The sequence below is a fragment of the Ornithorhynchus anatinus genome, chromosome 11, assembly GCF_004115215.2.
Source record: "Ornithorhynchus anatinus isolate Pmale09 chromosome 11, mOrnAna1.pri.v4, whole genome shotgun sequence".
Classification (NCBI taxonomy): Eukaryota; Metazoa; Chordata; class Mammalia; order Monotremata; family Ornithorhynchidae; genus Ornithorhynchus; species Ornithorhynchus anatinus.
The window spans coordinates 1,771,700-1,789,747 of NC_041738.1; the positions used below are offsets into that span (position 1 = coordinate 1,771,700).

The 18,048-nt window shown below is 57.6% G+C and overlaps 3 protein-coding genes across 4 annotated transcripts; all 3 read left to right on the forward strand.

Moving 5' to 3' along the window:
• Nucleotides 1-1,714: 1,714 nt before the first annotated feature.
• Nucleotides 1,715-5,819, forward strand: LOC103168882 (antimicrobial peptide NK-lysin-like). Its single transcript, XM_029075219.1, has 5 exons — nucleotides 1,715-1,763; nucleotides 3,781-3,869; nucleotides 4,111-4,197; nucleotides 4,459-4,630; nucleotides 5,592-5,819. The coding sequence occupies exons 1-5, from the start codon at nucleotides 1,715-1,717 to the stop codon at nucleotides 5,633-5,635; spliced, it is 441 nt and encodes a 146-aa protein (XP_028931052.1). The 3' UTR covers nucleotides 5,636-5,819.
• A 1,990-nt stretch (nucleotides 5,820-7,809) lies between these two features.
• On the forward strand, nucleotides 7,810-11,928 carry LOC103165285 (antimicrobial peptide NK-lysin-like). Of its 2 annotated transcripts, XM_029075803.1 has the most exons (6): nucleotides 7,810-7,875; nucleotides 9,915-10,003; nucleotides 10,238-10,342; nucleotides 10,618-10,789; nucleotides 11,312-11,386; nucleotides 11,697-11,928. In XM_029075803.1, the coding sequence occupies exons 1-6, from the start codon at nucleotides 7,827-7,829 to the stop codon at nucleotides 11,801-11,803; spliced, it is 597 nt and encodes a 198-aa protein (XP_028931636.1). In that variant the 5' UTR covers nucleotides 7,810-7,826; the 3' UTR covers nucleotides 11,804-11,928. The 2 variants fall into 2 exon arrangements, with proteins under 2 accessions (XP_028931636.1, XP_028931637.1); XM_029075804.1 differs by lacking the exon at nucleotides 11,312-11,386.
• Nucleotides 11,929-12,958: 1,030 nt separating this feature from the next.
• On the forward strand, nucleotides 12,959-16,060 carry LOC103165287 (antimicrobial peptide NK-lysin). The gene is made up of 5 exons (XM_029075630.2): nucleotides 12,959-13,083; nucleotides 13,776-13,888; nucleotides 14,419-14,511; nucleotides 14,769-14,940; nucleotides 15,804-16,060. Exons 1-5 carry the CDS (start codon nucleotides 13,032-13,034, stop codon nucleotides 15,818-15,820), a joined length of 447 nt encoding a protein of 148 aa, XP_028931463.1. The 5' UTR covers nucleotides 12,959-13,031; the 3' UTR covers nucleotides 15,821-16,060.
• The last annotated feature ends 1,988 nt before the right edge of the window (nucleotides 16,061-18,048 follow it).

Sequence of the window (18,048 nt, forward strand, 5' to 3'; positions counted from 1 at the left end):
TATGGGCTCTCATAATAACCCGGCTGGATTACTGTGTCAGCCTTCTCTCTGATCTCCCTTCTTCCTGTCTCCTCCTGCTCCAGTCTATTCTTCGTTCCACTGCCCTGATCATCTTCCTGCAGAAACGTTCTGGGCATGTCTCTCCCCTCCTTAAAGACCTCCATTGGTTGTCTATCAACCTCCGCATGAAAGAGAAACTTCTCACTCTAGGCTTCAGGGGTCTCTATCACCTCGCCCCCTCCTACCTCTCCTGCCTTCTCTCTTTCTACTGCCCACCCCGCACGCTCCACTCCTCTGCCGCTCATCTCCTCACCGTCCCCCGTACTCGCCTATCCCGCCATCGACCCCAGCCCATGTCCTCCTGCTATCTTGGAGTGCCCTCCCTTGTCACCTCCGCCGAACTAACTCTCTTCCCCTCTTCAAAGCCCTACTGAGAACTCACCTACTCCAAGAAGCCTTCCCAAACTGAGCTTCCCGTTTTCCCTCTGCTCCCTCTACTGCCTCTCTGCTCCCCCTTCACTTTCCCTCAGCTAAGCCGCCTTTCCCCCCATTCCCTCTGTTCCTCCCCCTCTACCTCCCCCTCCCCTCAGCACTGTGCTCATTTGCGCATTTGTATATATTTTTATTACCCTATTTATTTTGTTAATGAGGTGTACATTCCCTTGATTCTATTTATTGCTATTGTTTTTGTCTGTCTGTCTCCCCCGATTAGACTGTAAGTCCATCAATGGGCAGGGACTGTCTCTATCTGTTGCCGAATTGTACATTCCAAGTGCTTAGTACAGTGCTCTGCATATAGTAAGCGCTCACTAAATACTACTGAATGAATGAATGAATGAATGAATGAATGGCCCAGCTATGCTGACAGTGGGCAATCCCATAGCTGCTGGGACAGAGAGAGGCTGGAGCAAAGCGAGGTCAAGGGGGCAAGAAAACCCAGGCGGCGACCAGAGCAAAGTGAAGGCTGGGGCAGAGAGGAGGCCAAATGGAGATTAGGGTGGAAGGGAGACTCGGACGGAGGCCGGACAGAGCGGAGGCCCAAGTGGAAAGGATGCAGGGGTGAAGGGAGGACAGGGTGGAGGGGAGGCCACGGCGGAGGGGAGGCTGGGCAGAGCTTGGCTACAGGAAAGGTGAGGACTCTGCAGACTTCCTGCTAGACTCTAAGCTCACTATGGGCAGAATGTGACTGTTAATTCTGTTATACTGTATTCTCCCAAGTGCATAGTACAGTGCTCTGCATCTAGTAAGTGTTTGATAAAAAAGAATGATTGATTGAAATGACCTGGGGCAGGCTGGCAGGTGAGGCCACCCTTTGGTCTGCATTACCACAGGGAATCGAGGTGTCTGCCTGAAGAGACCCTGAGAAGGTCTGGGAATGCCAGGTCAGCCCCCACCCCCATTCCAAGCTCCCTTGTCCCCACTGAGCACAGTTCACCCATTCCCAGGGTTCACAGGAAATTGGGGCCGGGGTCTGCTCGCACCTCTCATCCTGTCAGCCCCTTCTTCATGATGGGAGGTGCTTGGGGTAAGCCACCGAAGGAGCTGATAGGGAGAGATCACATGCGAAAGAGGGGAAGGGAGGGGAGAGGCAGGGCGGGGAGAACTCTGTTGGAAGGGCTGACCCCAGTAAGGGGGTGGGGTTGGGCGGGGGGGCTGCTTCTGGCCCTGAGCTAATAAAAACCCCTTCTGGGCTGGGACCCCAGCAGCTCCTACAATGGCGGCTTTTCTCCTGCTTCTCTCCCTGACCCTCCTGGCCAGCCCAGGTAAGGACTCTGACCTTGACCCTGGCCTTCACCCTGTCCCTCCCTCAGTTCCCATGAAGGTCGGGCCCCCGGCCGGCCCTGGTGCCCCTAGGAAGGCAGGAGATGGAGGCTCTGCTCTCTGTGAGGGTGGGGAATGAGGAATGAGGAGGGGTTAAAAGGAGAAGGGGAGGGGGTAAAAGGAGAAGAAGGGGGGTAGGGGACCCACTCTCTCAGCTTGAATAACCAGGAGGGGCTTGGGGTATGGGAGGCAGGACAACTGGGGCCTAACCCTAGACTGTAAAGTCCTTGTGGGAATGTGTCTGTTTATTGTTGTGCTCTGCACGGGGTAAGTCCCCAATAAATACAACTGAATTAACCCTTCCCTCTTTCCTCCTGTCCGCTGCCGTTAGGCTTGCGGGGGCATCACTGGGGGACCGGGGGCCAGGCAAGCTGTATCTGCCTGAAGGCAAGGGACAGCAGTGAGTGGGACCCTCCGAGCCGGGGGAATCCATGTCCCACCCTCTGTTGGGGATCTGGAGCGGGCGGTCGGCAGGAGGGGCAGGCAGCCGGAGAGGGGGCGGCCTCCGGGGTCAGGCCGGGGGTGCTGGGCCGGGTCAGGGCTCCGGGGGGACACAGCCTGATCCTTCAGTCCCCGTGGGGGCAGGCCAGGCTCCCTGCATGAGGGGAGCGAGGGCAGAGGCAGAAGGAGTTTTCGGGCGAGTGGACGAACGGGCGGATGGGCAAGCGGTCGGTCAGGCGGATGAGCGGGTGGACAGGAGGCCGGGGGGGCAGACAGGCAGTCAGTGGGCGGGTTGTGCCTGGACAAAACCCTGGGGGCTGCCAGGCTTCTCCTCTGACGGAGCTTGGGCTGCAGGGGAGCATGGGGTGGGAGCAGAAGGGTGGTCAAGGGGCAGAAATCAGTGGGATTGGCCAAGGCCAGTGGAAGCGGGGCCCCGAGGGGGGAAATGGGCGTTCTCATTTGCTGGTGGTTCTGGTGGTCTGGGGGTGCAGGGGGTTGGGGGTGTGGGTGGCCTGACTCGGAGTGAATCGGTGTCAAGGCCCCAGGGCGGCCGAAGCTACTAGCCCAGGGGGTTTCTAGGTTTTGTTCCTTGTAGGGCCTGGTGTTATGGTGGGGTGGGCAGAGCTGCACCTGCATGGGTGGTGGTGTGGGGAAGAAGAGGGAGGTCAGCAGGCAGAGGGAGGTTTGACAACTCAGGATTCGGTGGGAGCTGCTTCCCCTTCATCCCTCCTCTCCCCTTCCCACTTTAGCCTTTGGCCCAGGAGGTTCTGACGCCGGCCCCTCCTCTCCTGAGGGCAAGGGGCATGTGTGACCTTGGGCAAGTCACTTCACTTCTCTGTGCCTCAGTTCCCTCATCTTTAAAATGGGGATTAAGACTGTAAACTCCATGTGGGTCAAGGGACTGTGTCCAACCTGATTACTTGTATCTACTCCAGCTTTTAGAACAGTGCTTGGAACGTAGTAAGCACTTAACAAATACCATTATTTTTATTATTATTTTCATTATTATTATTATTATTATTATCCAGAAGATGGAGGTGGAGGGCAGAGAGGACTGAGGCCTCAGGACCCCCCGCCCGACTCCCCCTCTTAGTCTTGGCCCACTGAGGACTGAGGACTGTGGTCTGGTAGAATCTCTTCTGTGGCCAGAGGCAACCCCAGGTGTGAACAAAACAGATGAAACAGCATGGCGTAGTGGCTAGAGCATGGGCCTGGAAGTCAGAAGATCATGGGTTCTAATCCCGGCTCTGCCACTTGTCTGCTGTGTGACCTTGGGCAAGTCACTTAGCTTCTCTGTGCCTCAGTTACCCCATCTATAAAATGGGGATTGAAACCGTGAGCCCTTTGTGGGACAGGGACTGTGTCCACCCCCACTTGATTGTATCCACTCCAGGGCTTAGTTCAGTGTCGGGCACACAGTAAACTCTTAACAAATACCAGAATTATTATTTTTATTATTAATAAACCAACTCCTGCCTTCGGCCTTGATCTCTAAGTCTCTGTTTTTCTCATGGCCAGCCTGGGCTAGCACAGGCCTGATCTCCAAGGATCATCGGCAGGAACCCACCCTCCAGAGCCAGCAGCACCAGCAAGACAGCTCCTTCTTGGTGAGCCTCACCCTTCGGCCTGCTCCCACTCCGAGCCCCTGGCCCCCCTTTGGACTTCCCCGCTCCCTGCCCTGGCCCCCTCGCCACTCTGTTCCCATCCCAGGCCCCCTACCCTGGCCCCGCGTCCCCAAATTCAGCCTGGAGAGCCACCCTGGGCCCCTGGCGACTAGACGGGCGGGAGGACAGGGTGACAGGCGGGAGAGGTGGAGCAAACACAGTGGGTGTCTGTCTGCTTGACCAGGAGGGATCAGCCCAAGTGACCTGTAGCAGCTGTCAGATCATCATGCAGAAACTTAAGGACATGGTTGGGAACAACACCAAGGACATGGTGAGTCCCATCCCTTGCCCCAGGGGCCTCTGACCGAGTTGGGGGAGGTAGTCGAACTCAGCGGCCCCACCCACAGCGCCCATTCACCCCAGCCTGACAGGTGGAGGGCTGTCGGTGGTGCGGGGGGCCCGGGGGACCCAGAATTCCAGGTGAAGAGCCACATGGATCCCTCTCACTCCTTGTCCTTGCCCATCAAGAGAGTGGTGTCGCCCCCGAGTTTGGGCCCCTGACCATCCATCCCCCGGCTGTGTTTGCCTGCAGGAGGCGATTAAGCGTGCGGAGAACCAGTTGTGCAAGTTTGTGAGTTTTATCCTCCGGAAGTCCTGCCAGACTCTCATGTTGAAATACTTGCTCCCCATCGCCATTGCTGTTCGGCTGGGCAAGTCTCCCCGGGACGTCTGCGTGGGCATCAAGTTCTGCAAGAATAAGGAAGGTGAGGGCTGGCCTGGGCTCCCAGGGGACAGAGGAAACCAAGACCGGCAAGGCCAAGGGGGATCTGTTCTCTCCCAAGGTGTATTGTAGTCACCCAAATGCTTCCCAGTTATGTGCCTCCCCGTGTTCTGCACATAACAAGCACTCAATAAATACCACCGATCAGGGTTCCCTGTCCCAGGGCCCCTCAGGGATCTTCCAGGGAACCTGCCCTCCCACTCCCACCAGCTCCCCCCAACCTCCGACAGCGGACCCCCGTGGGGGCATCACGGGACTGGCCCGCCCCCAGGAAGCACCAGTCAGTCGGAGCAGCCAGGGGCAGGGGGTTGGTCAGTGTTCTTCTGGAGGGGACTGAGACCACTGCGAGGAACGGAGGTCCTGCCCGTGGGGGAGGAGGGCGGGGTGAGGAAATCACCTGGACCCTTCCAGAGGGTGTGGGGCTTGGTAGTGTCATGCCCATTCGGAGCCCCACGCCCCTCCCAGTAGGCCCTGAGGGATACGGTTCAGTGGCTACAGGCCCCTAGCTCTAGTCCAATGCAGCTTGAGGTGAAGAAGGGTCTCTCTGGGCCACGAGAACAGAGGGGCCCGGGAGAGGGGGCATCTGATTCATTCATTCATTCATTCATTCATTCATTCAATCATTTATTGAGTGCATATTGTGTACAGAGCCCCGTACTAACCCCTTGGAAAGTACAATACGGTAATAAAGAGAGGCTTGCCGAGACCTTCTCCACTTTAGCTCCCGGGGTCACCCCAGCTTCCAACGATCCCCTCATGATTCCGGCAGCCTTAGTCCCTGGCTCCATCCCACTGGAAGACCCTTGGGAATCGGCCTGAGTTCTTCCAGCACCCCACCGTCCCCGGGCTGGGGGGCAGACCAGGCTAGCACCGAGAAAAGGGGTGGGGGTCTTCTGCCTGGCTACTCCTTGCCTTAACTCCTCCTCCATCCTCCCCCTCCACAGTAGGTTGCCAGGGAAAAGATCTGAGAGCCCGAATCTACCCTTGAGAAGAAGAGTCTGGAGGGAGAGTGGCCCCAGCCTGACAGATGGTCCCTCCGGAGATACTGATCCTGCTCAGAAGTTTCAGCGGCTCTGTCCCTGCCCCCCCTCCCCCCCGATCTGCCAACACCCCCACTCCAACTTGCAGCCCCTCCCCCTGGCTTTTCCAGAGAATAAAATGTCATGAACGCACTGGGCTTCAGTGATGGATGTGGAGGGAGGAAACCTCATGCTTTGGCAGGGCTGAAGCAGTGTCCACAGGTGCACCCGCCAGGGCAGGGCATCATCATCCCTGCTTCCCCGAAGCCCTGCCCACCGCCTCTTTGGGTCCATTCCCTTTGTCCGAGCTGCCAGTGTGGCCCTGCCCTGGGGGAGCAGGCAGGGCTAGGGCAACAACGGACAGGCTGGCAGCGCGGACACAGGTCAAGGCGCGTGCTCTTCTTGGATCTCTCACACCATCCCCAGGAGGCAAATCTTCTCAGATCCATATTTACAGGTGGGGGAAACTGTAGACGTCTTGCAGGCAGGGTTGTCTACTAATTCTATTGTAGTGTACTCACCTAAGCAGCCTGGCTCAGTGGAAAGAGCACGGGCTTGGGAGTCAGAGGTCATGGGTTCGAATCCCAGCTCTGCCACTTGGCAGCTGTGTGACTGTGGGCAAGACATTTGACTTCTCTGTGCCTCAGTTACCTCATCTGTAAAATGGGGATGAAGACTGTGAGCCTCACATGGGACAACCTGATTACCCTGTATCTACCCCAGCGCTTAGAACAGTGCTCCGCACATAGTAAGCGCTTAACAAATACCATAATTATTATTAGCAATACTGACATTAGAACCCAAGTCCTTCTGACTCCCAGGCCTGTGCTCTATCCATTCCATGCTACTTCTCAGAGATAAGATTCTTTGGGAATCTTATCCCCATTTTACAGATGAGGAAACTGAGGTCAAGAGAAGTGAAATGACTTCCCTGACTAAGCCCTCCTTTCCTTTACTCCCACTCCATTCTGCACTGCCCTGACTTGTTCCTTTTATTCATCCCCCCTCCAGCCCCACAGCACTTATGTGCATATCCATCATTTATTTATATTAATGTCTGCCTCCCCTCTAGACTTTAAGTTGGCTGTGGGGAGCAAATGTGTCTCTTTATTGTTGTGCTGTACTCTCCCAAGCACTTGGTACAGTGCTCTGCACCCAGTAAGTGCTCAATAAGTACAAATGAATGAATGAATTGATAAATGAATGAATGAAACCACCCCTCCCCCCCACTCCACCCTCATCGGGGCCAGGTAAACAAGGCTGGTATGCTCGGAGACTCTGGCCCAGCTATGTTGACAGTGGACAATCCCATGGCTGCTGGGACAGAGGGAGGCTGGGGCAAAGCGAGGTCAAAGGGGCAAGAAAACCCAGGCGGGGGCCAGAGCAAAGTGAAGGCTGGGGCAGAGAGGAGGCCAAATGGAGATTAGGGTGGAAGGGAGATTCGGGCGGAGGCTGGACAGAGCGGAGGCCCAAGTGGAAAGGATGCAGGGGAGGAGGGAGGACCGGGCGGAGGGGAGGCCACGGCGGAGGGGAGGCTGGGCAGAGCTTGGCTACAGGAAAGGTGAGGACTCTGCAGACTTCCTGCTAGACTCTAAGCTCACTATAGGCAGAATGTGACTGCTAATTCTGTTATACTGTACTCTCCCAAGTGCATAGTACAGTGCTTTGCATATAGTAAGTGTTCGATAAAAAAGATTGATTGATTTGAAAGGGACTGGGAGACCCTGGGGCAGGCTGGCAAGTGAGGCTACCCTTTGGTCTGCATTACCACAGGGAATCGAGGTCTCCACTTGCCTGAAGAGACCCTGAGAAAGTCTGGGAATGCCAGGTCAGCCCCCACCCCCAATCCAAGCTCCCTAGCCCCCACTGAGCACAGTTCACCCATTCCCAGGGTTCACAGGAAATTGGGGCCGGGGTCTGCTCGCACCTCTCATCCTGTCAGCCCCTTCTTCATGATGGGAGGTGCTTGGGGTAAGCCACCGAAGGAGCTGATAGGGAGAGATCACATGTGAAAGAGGGGATGGGAGGAGAGAGACAGGGCGGGGAGAACTCTAGTGGAAGGGCTGACCCCAGTAAGGGGGTGGGGTTGGGCGGGGGGGCTGCTTCTGGCCCTGAGCTAATAAAAACCCCTTCTGGGCCGGGACCCCAGCAGCTCTTACAATGGCAGCTTTTCTCTTGCTTCTCTCCCTGACCCTCCTGGCCGGCCCAGGTAAGGACCCTGACCTTTGACTCTGGCCTTCGACTCCGGCCATGGCCATGACTGGTCCCTACACCCTGTCCCTCCCTCAGTTCTCATGAAGGCTGAGCCCCGGGTCGGCTCTGGTGCCCCTAGGAAGGGAGGAGATGGAGGCTCTGCTCTTGTGAGGGTGGGGAATGAGGAATGGGGAGGGGTTAAAAGGAGAAGGGAGTGGGTAAAAGGAGAAGAGGGGTAGGTGACCCATTCTCAGCCTGAATAACCAGGAGGGGCTTGGGGTAGTCCTTGCCTCCAGCCAGCCCATGGGTATGGGAGGCAGGACAACTGGGGTCTAATCCTAGATTGTAAGTAAGCTCCTTGTGGGAATGTGTCTGTTATTGTTTTATTGTTTACTGTTGTATTATACTCTCCCAAGTGCTTAGTAGAGTGCTCTGCATGGGATAAGTCTTCAATAAATATAACTGAATGAATCCTGTCCCCTTTCCTCCTATGCCCTGCCCTCTGGGCTCTAGTCCTTAGGCTTGGGGAGGCACCACTGGGGATCCTGCTGGGGATCTGGAGTCGGGGGCCAGCAGGAGGGGCAGGGAACAGGAGAGAGGGCAGCGCTTCTGAGATCAGGCTGGGGGTATGGGCTGGGTCAGGGCTCCAGAGGGACACAGCCTGATCCTTCAGTCCCCTTTGGGGCAGGCCAGACCAGGATGAGGGGAGCAAGGGCCGAAGCAGAAGGAGTGGTGGGGTGAGTGGATGAACGGGAGGTCGGGCAAGGGGACGGTGGGGCAGACGGGGGGGGCGATGGGCAGATGGACAGTCAGTCAGTGGCCAGGGGCTGCCGGGGCAAAAGGCCCCTAGGCTTCTCCTCTGACAGAGCTTGGGCTACAGGGGAGCATAGGGTTGGGGGCAGGAGAGTGGCCAAGGGACAGAAACCAGTGAGATTGCCCGGAGCCAGTGGAACGGGGGCCCCGAGGGGAGAAATGGGCGTTCTCATTTGCTGGTGGTTCTGATGGTCTGGGGGTGCAGGGGGTTGTGGATGTGGGCGGCCTGACTCTGAGTGAATCAGTGTCAAGGTCCCAGGGGGCTGAGGCTTGAGGGCTACCAGCACAGAGGGGCATGCATTTCTAGGTTTTGTTTCACGTAGGGCCTGGTGGTGGGGCGGGGGATGAGGGGGCTGTGGGGTTGAGGGGGAGGGAGGGGTTGGGGGAGAGCTTCACCTGAATGGAAGGTGGCAGGGAAAGAAGAGGGAGGTCAGCAGGCAGAGGGAGGTTTGACAACTCTGGATTCAGTGTGAGCTGCTTCCCCTTCATCCCCCTCTCCCCTTCCTACCTTAACCTTTGGCCCAGGAGTCTCTGACCCCGGCCCCTCCTTTCCTGAGGGCAAGCAGCATGTGTGACCTTGGGCAAGTCACTTCACTTCTCTGTGCCTCAGTTCCCTCATCTTTAAAATGGGGATTTAGACTGTAAACCCCATGTGGGACAAGGGACAGTGTCTAACCTGATTACTCGTATCTACCCCTGTGCTTAGAACAGTGCTTGGCACAGAGTAAGCACTTAGCAAACACCATAATTATCATTATTATTATCCTGGAAATGGAGGTGGATGTTTGCAGAGAGCTGAAAGCCCAGGCCCCCTCCCCTGCCCTCGGTCTTGGCCCCCTGAGGACTGAGGACTATGGCCTGGTAGAAACCCTTCCGTGGCCAGAGTCAACCCCACTGTGAACAAAACAAAAGAAGCAGCTCCATGTACTGGACAGAGCATGGGACTGTGAGTCAGAAGGTTATGAGTTCTAATCCCTGCTCTGCCACTTGTCTGCTGTGTGACTTTGGTCGAGTCACTTAACTTCTCTGTGCCTCATTTACCCCATCTGCAAAATGGGGATTGAAACTGGGAGCCCCATATGGGACAGGGACCATATCCTACCCCATTTGCTTGTATCCACCCCAGCACTTAGTAAGTGCTTAACAGATGCCATAATAATAATAATAATAATGATTATTACTATGATTTAAACCAATCTCTGCTGGCCCTGGTCTCTGACTTTCTGTTCTTATTGTGGCCAGCCTGGGCCGGCACAGGCCTGATCCCCAAGGACCACAAGCAGGAACCAGCTCTCTGGCACCAGCAGCACCATCAAGACAGCCGCTTAACGGTGAGCCTCACCCGTCGGCCTGACCCGCCTCTGGGCCCCTGGCCCACCTTGGACTTCCCCTCTCCCTGCCCTGGCCCCCTCGCCCCTCCATCCCCATCCCAGGCGCCCTACCCTGGCCCAGGTCCCGAGATTCAGCCTGGAGAGCCACCCTGGGCCCTCGTCCACTAGACGGGCGGGAGGAGAGAGCGACGGATCTGGCAGGTGGAGCAAACACGATGGTTGTCTGTCTGACAGGGGGACCTGCTTGACCGGAAGGTGTCACCCCGTTTCATCTGCAGCACCTGTCAAGTCATCATGACGAAGCTTAAAGAGCTGGTTGGGGACAATTCTGACGATATGGTGAGTCCCATCCCGCTCCCATGGGCCTCTGACTGGCCTTGGGGAGATAGCAGAGCTCAGCAGAGCGGTGGCCACAGCTCCACTCACCCCAGCTGGCAGGTCACCTGAAGTCCTCATGGAGGGCCGCCGGTGGCATTGGGAGCCTGGGGGACCGGGGACTCCAGGTGGAGAGCCGTATGGCTCTCACCTGCCCCCCATCCCCGTCCATCAGGGGAGAGGTGTCGCCCCCGGGGCTGGGCCACTGACTGTCCGACGCGGGCTTTGTGTGCCCACAGAATGAGATTAAGAAGGCAGAGAAGCAGGTGTGCAGCTCTGTGAGCTTCTATCTCCGGTGGGCCTGCGAGAAACTCATAAAGAAGTTCTTCCTCCCCATCGCCAGAGACTTCTTAAGCGGCAAGAATCCCCGGCAGGTCTGCGAGGACATCAAGATCTGCAAGCCTAAGAAAGGTGAGTTCCGGCCTGGGCCCCTAGGAGATAGCGGTTACAGAGACCGGCAAGGCCAAGGGGGATCAGTACTCTCCCAAGGGGTATTGTAGTCTCCCAAGTGCTTAATACAGTATTCTGCACATAGTAAGTGCTCAGTAAATACCAATGATTGATCAGAGTTCCCAACCCTGGGGCCCCCCGGGATCCTGGGGGGAAACCGCCCTCCCGCTCCCACCGGCTCCCCCCAACCTCCGACAGCTGTCTCCTACTGGGGGCGTCTTTCTAGTCCTCAACAGGACGGGACTAACCCACCCCCAAAAAGCACCATAGAATCAGAGCAGCCAGAGGCAGGGGGAGGGAGGTGAGACTGGGCTCCAGTCCAGTAAAGTGAGGGAATGGTCAGCGTGTCTTCTGGACAGGAACTGAGGCCACTGTGAGGGTCGGAAGTCCCGCCTGGGGGGAGGAAGTCACCTGAACCAGTTCCAGAGGGGGCGGGACTTGGTGGTATGCTGCCGAATCTGAGTTCCATGTCCATCCCAACAGGCCCTGAGGGACATGGTTCAGAGGACGGGAGTGGACATAGGGAGCCCAGGCTGCTCACTCTAGCCCAAATACAGCGTGAGTTGGCGAAGGGTCTCTCTGGGCCGTGGGAAGGGAGGGGACAGGGAGAGGGGGCCTCCGATGCTGAGCATGTCTCCTCTTCAGCCCCCGGGGTCACCCCAGCTCCCACCGATCCTGCCACTATTCCGGCAGCCTTGGTCTCTGGCCTCCAACCTACTGGGAGACCCTAGAGAATCGGAATGAGAGTTCTTCCAGTGCCCCATCACGCCCGGCCTGGAGGCAGGCCTGGCTAGCACCGTGGGAAGGGATGGGGGTCCTCTGCCTGGCTATCTCCTGCCTGACTTCCTCCTCCATCCTCCCCCTCCAGACCAGGATGCCGGGGAGAAGATCCTGGAGTCTGAATCTGCCCTTGAGAAGAGGACTCTGGAGGAAGAGTGGTCCCAGCCTGCCAAAAGGTCCCTTCGGAGATACTGATCCTGCTCAGAAGCTTCAGCGGTTCTGTCCATGCACCCCCTCCCCCCCCCGATCTGCCAACACCCCCACTCCAACTTGCAGCCCCTCCCCCTGGCTTTTCCAGAGAATAAAATGTCATGAACGCACTGGGCTTCAGTGATGGATGTGGAGGGAGGAAACCTAATGCTTTGGCAGGGCTGAAGCAGTGTCCACAGGTGCACCCGCCAGGGCAGGGCATCATCATCCCTGCTGCCCCGAAGCCCTGCCCACCGCCTCTTTGGGTCCATTCCCTTTGTCCGAGCTGCCAGGGTGGCCCTGCCCTGGGGGAGCAGGCAGGGCTAGGGCAACAACGGACAGGCTGGCAGGGCGGACACAGGTCAAGGCGCGTGCTCTTCCTGGATCTCTCATACCATCCCCAGGAGGCAGGTCTTCTCAGATCCATTTTTACAGGCGGGGGAAACTGAGGTCTGGCAAGTATGACTGACTGGTCACTGGCTGGCCAGTACAGGATGCATCCTGATGACTACTGTGTGCAGAAAGCTGTACCGGGAGTCACTGTGTGCAAAGCATCATGTCCTAGTGGAAAGAGCACAGGCTGGGCGTCAGAGGACCTGCGTTCTAAGCCCAGCTCTGACGTATCTGCTGTGTGATCTTGGTCAAGGCACTCAACTTCTCTGTGCCTCAGTTGCCTCATCTGTAAAATGGGGGTTAAGACTGTGAGGCCCAAATGGGACATGGACTTTGTCTGTCCTGATTATCTTGTAGCTATCCCAGTGCTCAGTGCAGCGGCAGGCAGATAGCCAGCGTTTAACAAATAACGTTAAAAAAAAATAGCGCTAAACTGAGCATCCAGGGTGTACAGAGCATCGTTCTGGATGCCAGCTGTATGCATATTGATGTCTACTGTGTGGAGGGAGCTGTACTACTGAGTGGCTACTGTGTGCAGAGCACTTTTCTGGGGACCCCCAAGGAGTGAAAATCATGATCCCCATCCTGGAGGACCTCCCGGGCTACCGCGGGGAAGACGAGGAAAGGACTGAGGGATGCGTTGCAAGGCAGAGCCCCGCTGCACGGGGCTGAGGATGTGGCTGGGGAGGGTGGGGGGCGTTTCCGCGGTGGGTGGGAGGGGAGAGGAGCCCAGCTGGGTCCCCTCCCGCTCCTCGCACCCACTGCTCTCAAGAGGTTGCAGGGACCTGGACCACCCCATCCGCCCCCTCCCTCCCACCACGACCCCCTGCAACTCGCAGCAATGCCGGTCCCGCTCCACCTGCTCCTCGCCTTGGTCCTTTCGGTCAGCCCAGGTAGAGTCCGGCCCCGGCCTCGGGACAAAGGCGGGGTGGGGAGGGGGCCGCGGGAAGGCGGGGAGGGTGGCAGGGATGGGGGTGGATCCCCCTGGTCCCCCCCATCCGGGCTGGGGCAGAGCCGCCCCCTCCCACCCCCAGCCCTCCGGCCTGAGCCCCTTGTCCGGGGGCGGGGGGAGATTTGTCCCCCCTCTCCCTCAAGCATCGTGGCTCAATGGCAAGAGCCCGCGCTTGGGAGTCAGAGGTCATGGGTTCTAATCCCGGCTCCGCCGCTTGTCAGCTGTGTGACTTTGGGCAAGTCACTTCACTTCTCGGGGCCTCAGTTCCTTCATCTGGAAAATGGGGAGGAAGCCCGTGAGCCCCTCGTGGGATAACCTGATTACCTTGTATCTACCCCAGCGCTTAGAACAGTGTTCGGCGCATAGTAAGCGCTTAACAAATACTAACATTATTATTCTTATTCCCTCTTCCCAACCCAGCAGAGAAAAGCCCAGGGAGGAAAGGAGATTCGTGGTGGGGGGAGGAGGAGGACGAAGTGGGGAGGGGGAGCCAACGGTTGGGAGGAGCAGGGTCGGGGGTGGGGGAACAGGGTCCTTCCCCAGGGTTGCCCGGGGGGCTCCAGGTCTGGCCGGGGCCGCCCCTCCGGTCCGGGCCCCCGAGGTCAGTCCCGTCCAACACCCCCCCACCCCAAGCCCGGGCCGGCGAGGCGCTGACCCTGGACGGGGGCCAAGGGGACCCGGCCAGCCGATGCAGAGAGGCCGGGGACCACCTGGGAGAGGGCACCGCCCCCTGCCACCTCGCCCCGGTAAGCCCCGACGCTTCCTCTCCCCGCCCCCCGGTCCCCCGGCCCCCTGCCCTCTGTCCCCTGCTCGGGGCCGGCGACAGGCACAGAGCGGGACCCCCGCCCCAGGGGCCTGGGAGTCAGAAAGTCATGGATTCTAATTCCGGCCCTGCCACTCGTCCGCTGTGTGACCGCTTCACTACTCTGGCTCTCAGTTTCCTCATCTGCAAAATGGGCATTGAGACTGGGAGCCCCACAAAGGACAGGGGCTGTGTCCAGTCCGATTTGTCTGTATCCACCCCAGCGCTTAATAGAGTGCCTGGCATACAGTAAGCGCTTAACGAACACCGCAATTATTACCGTTATTTTTGTTATTATTATTACCTGATGAAGGCCCCTCGGGGGGTGGGTGCGGGTGGAGGGAGAAGGTGTTCCAGGCTAGATTGCCCCTGGCTCCGTCCGTCCTCCGGCCCACCCCGGGGGAGGCACAGACAGGTCCCGCGGACGTGTTGTTTAGAGGGACCGACACCCCCGCCCCCCCGCTTCCCCCACAGGGCCTCCAGAGCAAAGAACCGTTTATCAAGTGTGTGACCTGCAAGATGGTGGTGCAGAAGATAGTGGCCTCCGTCGGAGAAGACCCCACCCCCGTGAGACTCCACCCCATCCCCCACTGTCACCCCAAGCCCGGGGTGTTCTCCAGCTACCTGGGTCCCCTCATTTCCCTTCTCCCTCTTCCAGAGTCCTGGCTTCTCCCTGAGGAGCCCTCCCCAAGTCCCCCTCCATCCCCCCACAACTCCAGACACACAGCAGGCCCTGCGGAGAGGGAGGCCGGGTCCTCACTAACCCTCACCTCCCCGCCCCCCTCCAACACCTCTTCTCCCACCCCAACCACCCGTTGCTGCAGGAGAACATTAAGGAAGCGGGAAGCAAGGTCTGTACCCGATTGGGCCGCTTCCTGCGCCGCGTCTGCAAGAAGTTCATTAAGAAGTTCCTCGACATGATCACCCAGGGCATTCAGGAGGGCAAGGAGGCCAAGGAGATTTGTGTGGACATCCGCTTGTGCAAGGGATCATCCGGTGAGAAGCCCTGGGCCCATTCCTCAGGCTTGAGGGGATGGGGCCGGCCCGGCTTTGAGGTGATACAGGGATTGTTGCAGGAGTCGGAGCTTGCGCCTGGGGAGCGGCCCAAACTTCCGTGCATCCTCCATCCCTGCGATTAGAAGTCTGAGGCCTTTTGGATCTGCACCGGCAAAATTTCCCTGGTGTAGCCGGGCCTCCAGAGAGCCCCGACAGGTTCTAGGAGTGCCCAGAACCACAAGGGTCCTTTGGATGGGCAGTCATGCTGCCCTGAACTGGGGGGGGGTCTTCCCTGCTGAGCTGGACTATTGGGCAGCTAACACTGCCCACTCCTTCCACCATGCCGGGGAAAGAGAGCTCTTAAGCTAAGAGACCACAGCCCCCCTTCAGACCCTGGGACATTCCAGCCCCCTCTCCCTTATTGCAGCAACATCAGGTTCTTCCTCGGAGCCCCCCGCAGGCTCAGTCTATGGGGCAGAAAGGGAGGACTCCGACGGGGAGAGGGAGGCACAGAGCTGGTAGCCGTGGTGTTTGCAGGTCCTGGGTTTGGGCCAACAGAGGCTTCTGGTCATTCATTCATTCATTCAATCGTTTATTGAGCATATACTCTATGCAGAGCACTGTACTAAGTGCTTGGGAAACAACAATGTAACTATAAACAGATCCATTCCCTGCCCACAACCTGAGTTAAAAAGTCCAGAGGGGACAAGCTTCCTGCTCCACCCCCGCCCAGTGACCCCTACGTGTCTGGGCCCGGGGCCCTTCTACTCTGGAATGGGGGCAGGGGGAGGTTCAACTTGGGGTGGTGTAGGGGTGTTTCTATGGCCCGCTCTTGGTTGACCACACTCCCACCTTCACTGCAGGCTACAACTTGAAATAGGTCTAACAGACCTGAAAACTCCTGCCCTCTCAGGACATCTCACTGGGGACACTGCACAGCCGCCCTCTCCCCATCTCTGTGACCCCCGACCTGCTGAACTGCTCCTCCTCGTCCAGCTTCCAGCCCTTTCCACTGGCTCATCAGGGAATAAAGTGCCTGGTCTTTGCAGTGTGGACTAGCTCTGGGCAGGGCTGCCTCACGCCTCTTCCTTTGCTTAATAAATCATCCTGGTCAGCTCTGTGACTTCCTGAACCCCAGAATGGGCTGGGTGGGGGCTGTGAGGGGACAGCAGGAGGCATTGGGCCTCACTGGGTTCAGCTCGCAGGCCCTTCCCACCTCTCAGACCTTGCCCTGGGTTTGTCTGCCTCTTCAGGGGGCTCCTTCTGCCCCTGTGTGGTTGGAGGTTCTGTGAAACAGGCCTGGCACTTAGCCCAAGGACCAGGGGCTCCATCTGCAGCCCCTGAAGCTCCTGCACCGGTCTACCCATTTCTCTCCAGGCCTGGTCCACATTTATTCATTCGTCCATTCATTCAATCACTTACCTAGTGCAGAGCCCTGTACTAAGCACTTGGGACAGTACAACACAATAATAAACAATCACATTCTCTGCCCGCAACAAGCTTACCCTGTTCTCTTAGGCCCCCTTTCCTAATTTCTGGGGCCCTTGCATCACCAAGAAAATCCTACTCCCAGGTGAGAGTGAGGCAGGGACCCCCAGCCCCCCACCATCACCCCACAGTTCAGTCAGAGCCCGGGCAGGCCTCATTTTACAGCCACCACCGTCCTTCCTGGATCGGGCAGAGACTTCTCACTCCAAAGAGGCTGCAGGGTCTGTCTGTCTCATTCACTCATTCATTCAATAGTATTTATTGAGCGCTTACTATGTGCAAAACACTGTACTAAGCGCTTGGAATGGACAATTGGGCGACAGAGACCATCCCTGCCCAATGACGGGCTCACAGTCTAAACGGGGGAGACAGACGGCAAAGCAAAACAGACTGTAAGCTTGCTGTGGGCAGGATATGTGTCTGCTTCTTTGTTGCAGTGTACTTTCCCAAGCGCTTAGTACAGTGCTCTGCTCACAGTAAGCGCCTAATAAATACGACTGAATGAATAAAGGAATGGAGATTTGGTGGGAGACGGAGAGCGGAGCCGCAGGAAGTCGAGGAGTTCCGCGTTTGTCCACTAGGTGGCGCCGCCCACACACCCTATGGCCGCGGGGTAGCGCGGCGCGTGAGCGTGCGCGCGCTCCCGTGTGGGTGGGCGCGCGCGCTCCCGTGTAGAGGGGAGGCCGTTCCCGCCTCCTGCAGCCTCAGGGGCCCGACCCCGCCTCTTTCCTCAGTTTCCCCTTCTGAGAAAAGGAAGGATGAATACAGGGCCTCAACATGTATCCATTCATTCAATAGTATTTACTGAGCGCTTACTATGTGCTGACCACTGTCCTAAGAGCTTGGAATGGACAACGGGGCAACAGATAGAGACCATCCCCGCCCAATGCCGGGCTCACAGTCTAATTATTGAGCGCTTACTAGGTGCAGAGCCCTGTACTAAGCGCTTGGAATGAACAACTGGGCAAGAGATAGAGACCATCCCTGCCCAATGACGGGTTCACAGTCTAACTATTGAGCGCTTACTAGGTGCAGAGCCCTGTGCTAAGCAGTGTGGCTCAGTAAGAAGAGCTCGGGCTTAGGAATCAGAGGTCATGGGTTCTAATCCTGGCCCTGCCACCTGTCAGCTGTGTGACTTTGGGCAAGTCACTTACCTTCTCGGTGCCTCAGTGACCTCATCTGCAAAATGGCGATTAAGACTGTGAGCCTCACGTGGGACAACCTGATGACCCTGTATCTACCCCAGTGCCTAGAACAGTGCTCGGCACATAGTAAGCACTTAACAAATACCAACATTATTATTATTATTACTTACTAAGCGCTTGGAATGTACAATTGGTCAACAGATAGAGACCATCACTGCCAGATGACGGGCTCACAGTCTAAATGGGGGAGACAGACGGCAAAGCAGAAGAGAACAAAACAAAAACACATGTTGGGGATATGTACGTTAAGGCCTCGACATTCCTGGGGAGGCTGCCACACACCTCGAGGCTCCTGAAAAGCCAAGGGTCGGAGGCTGTGCCCTGAGTTGGCGTTCTCCTCAGCCGTGGGGTCCCGGGAAAAGCCCCTCTCCCCTCACCTTGGATAGAGGGAGTCAGCCCCGGAGGCCCCCGAGAA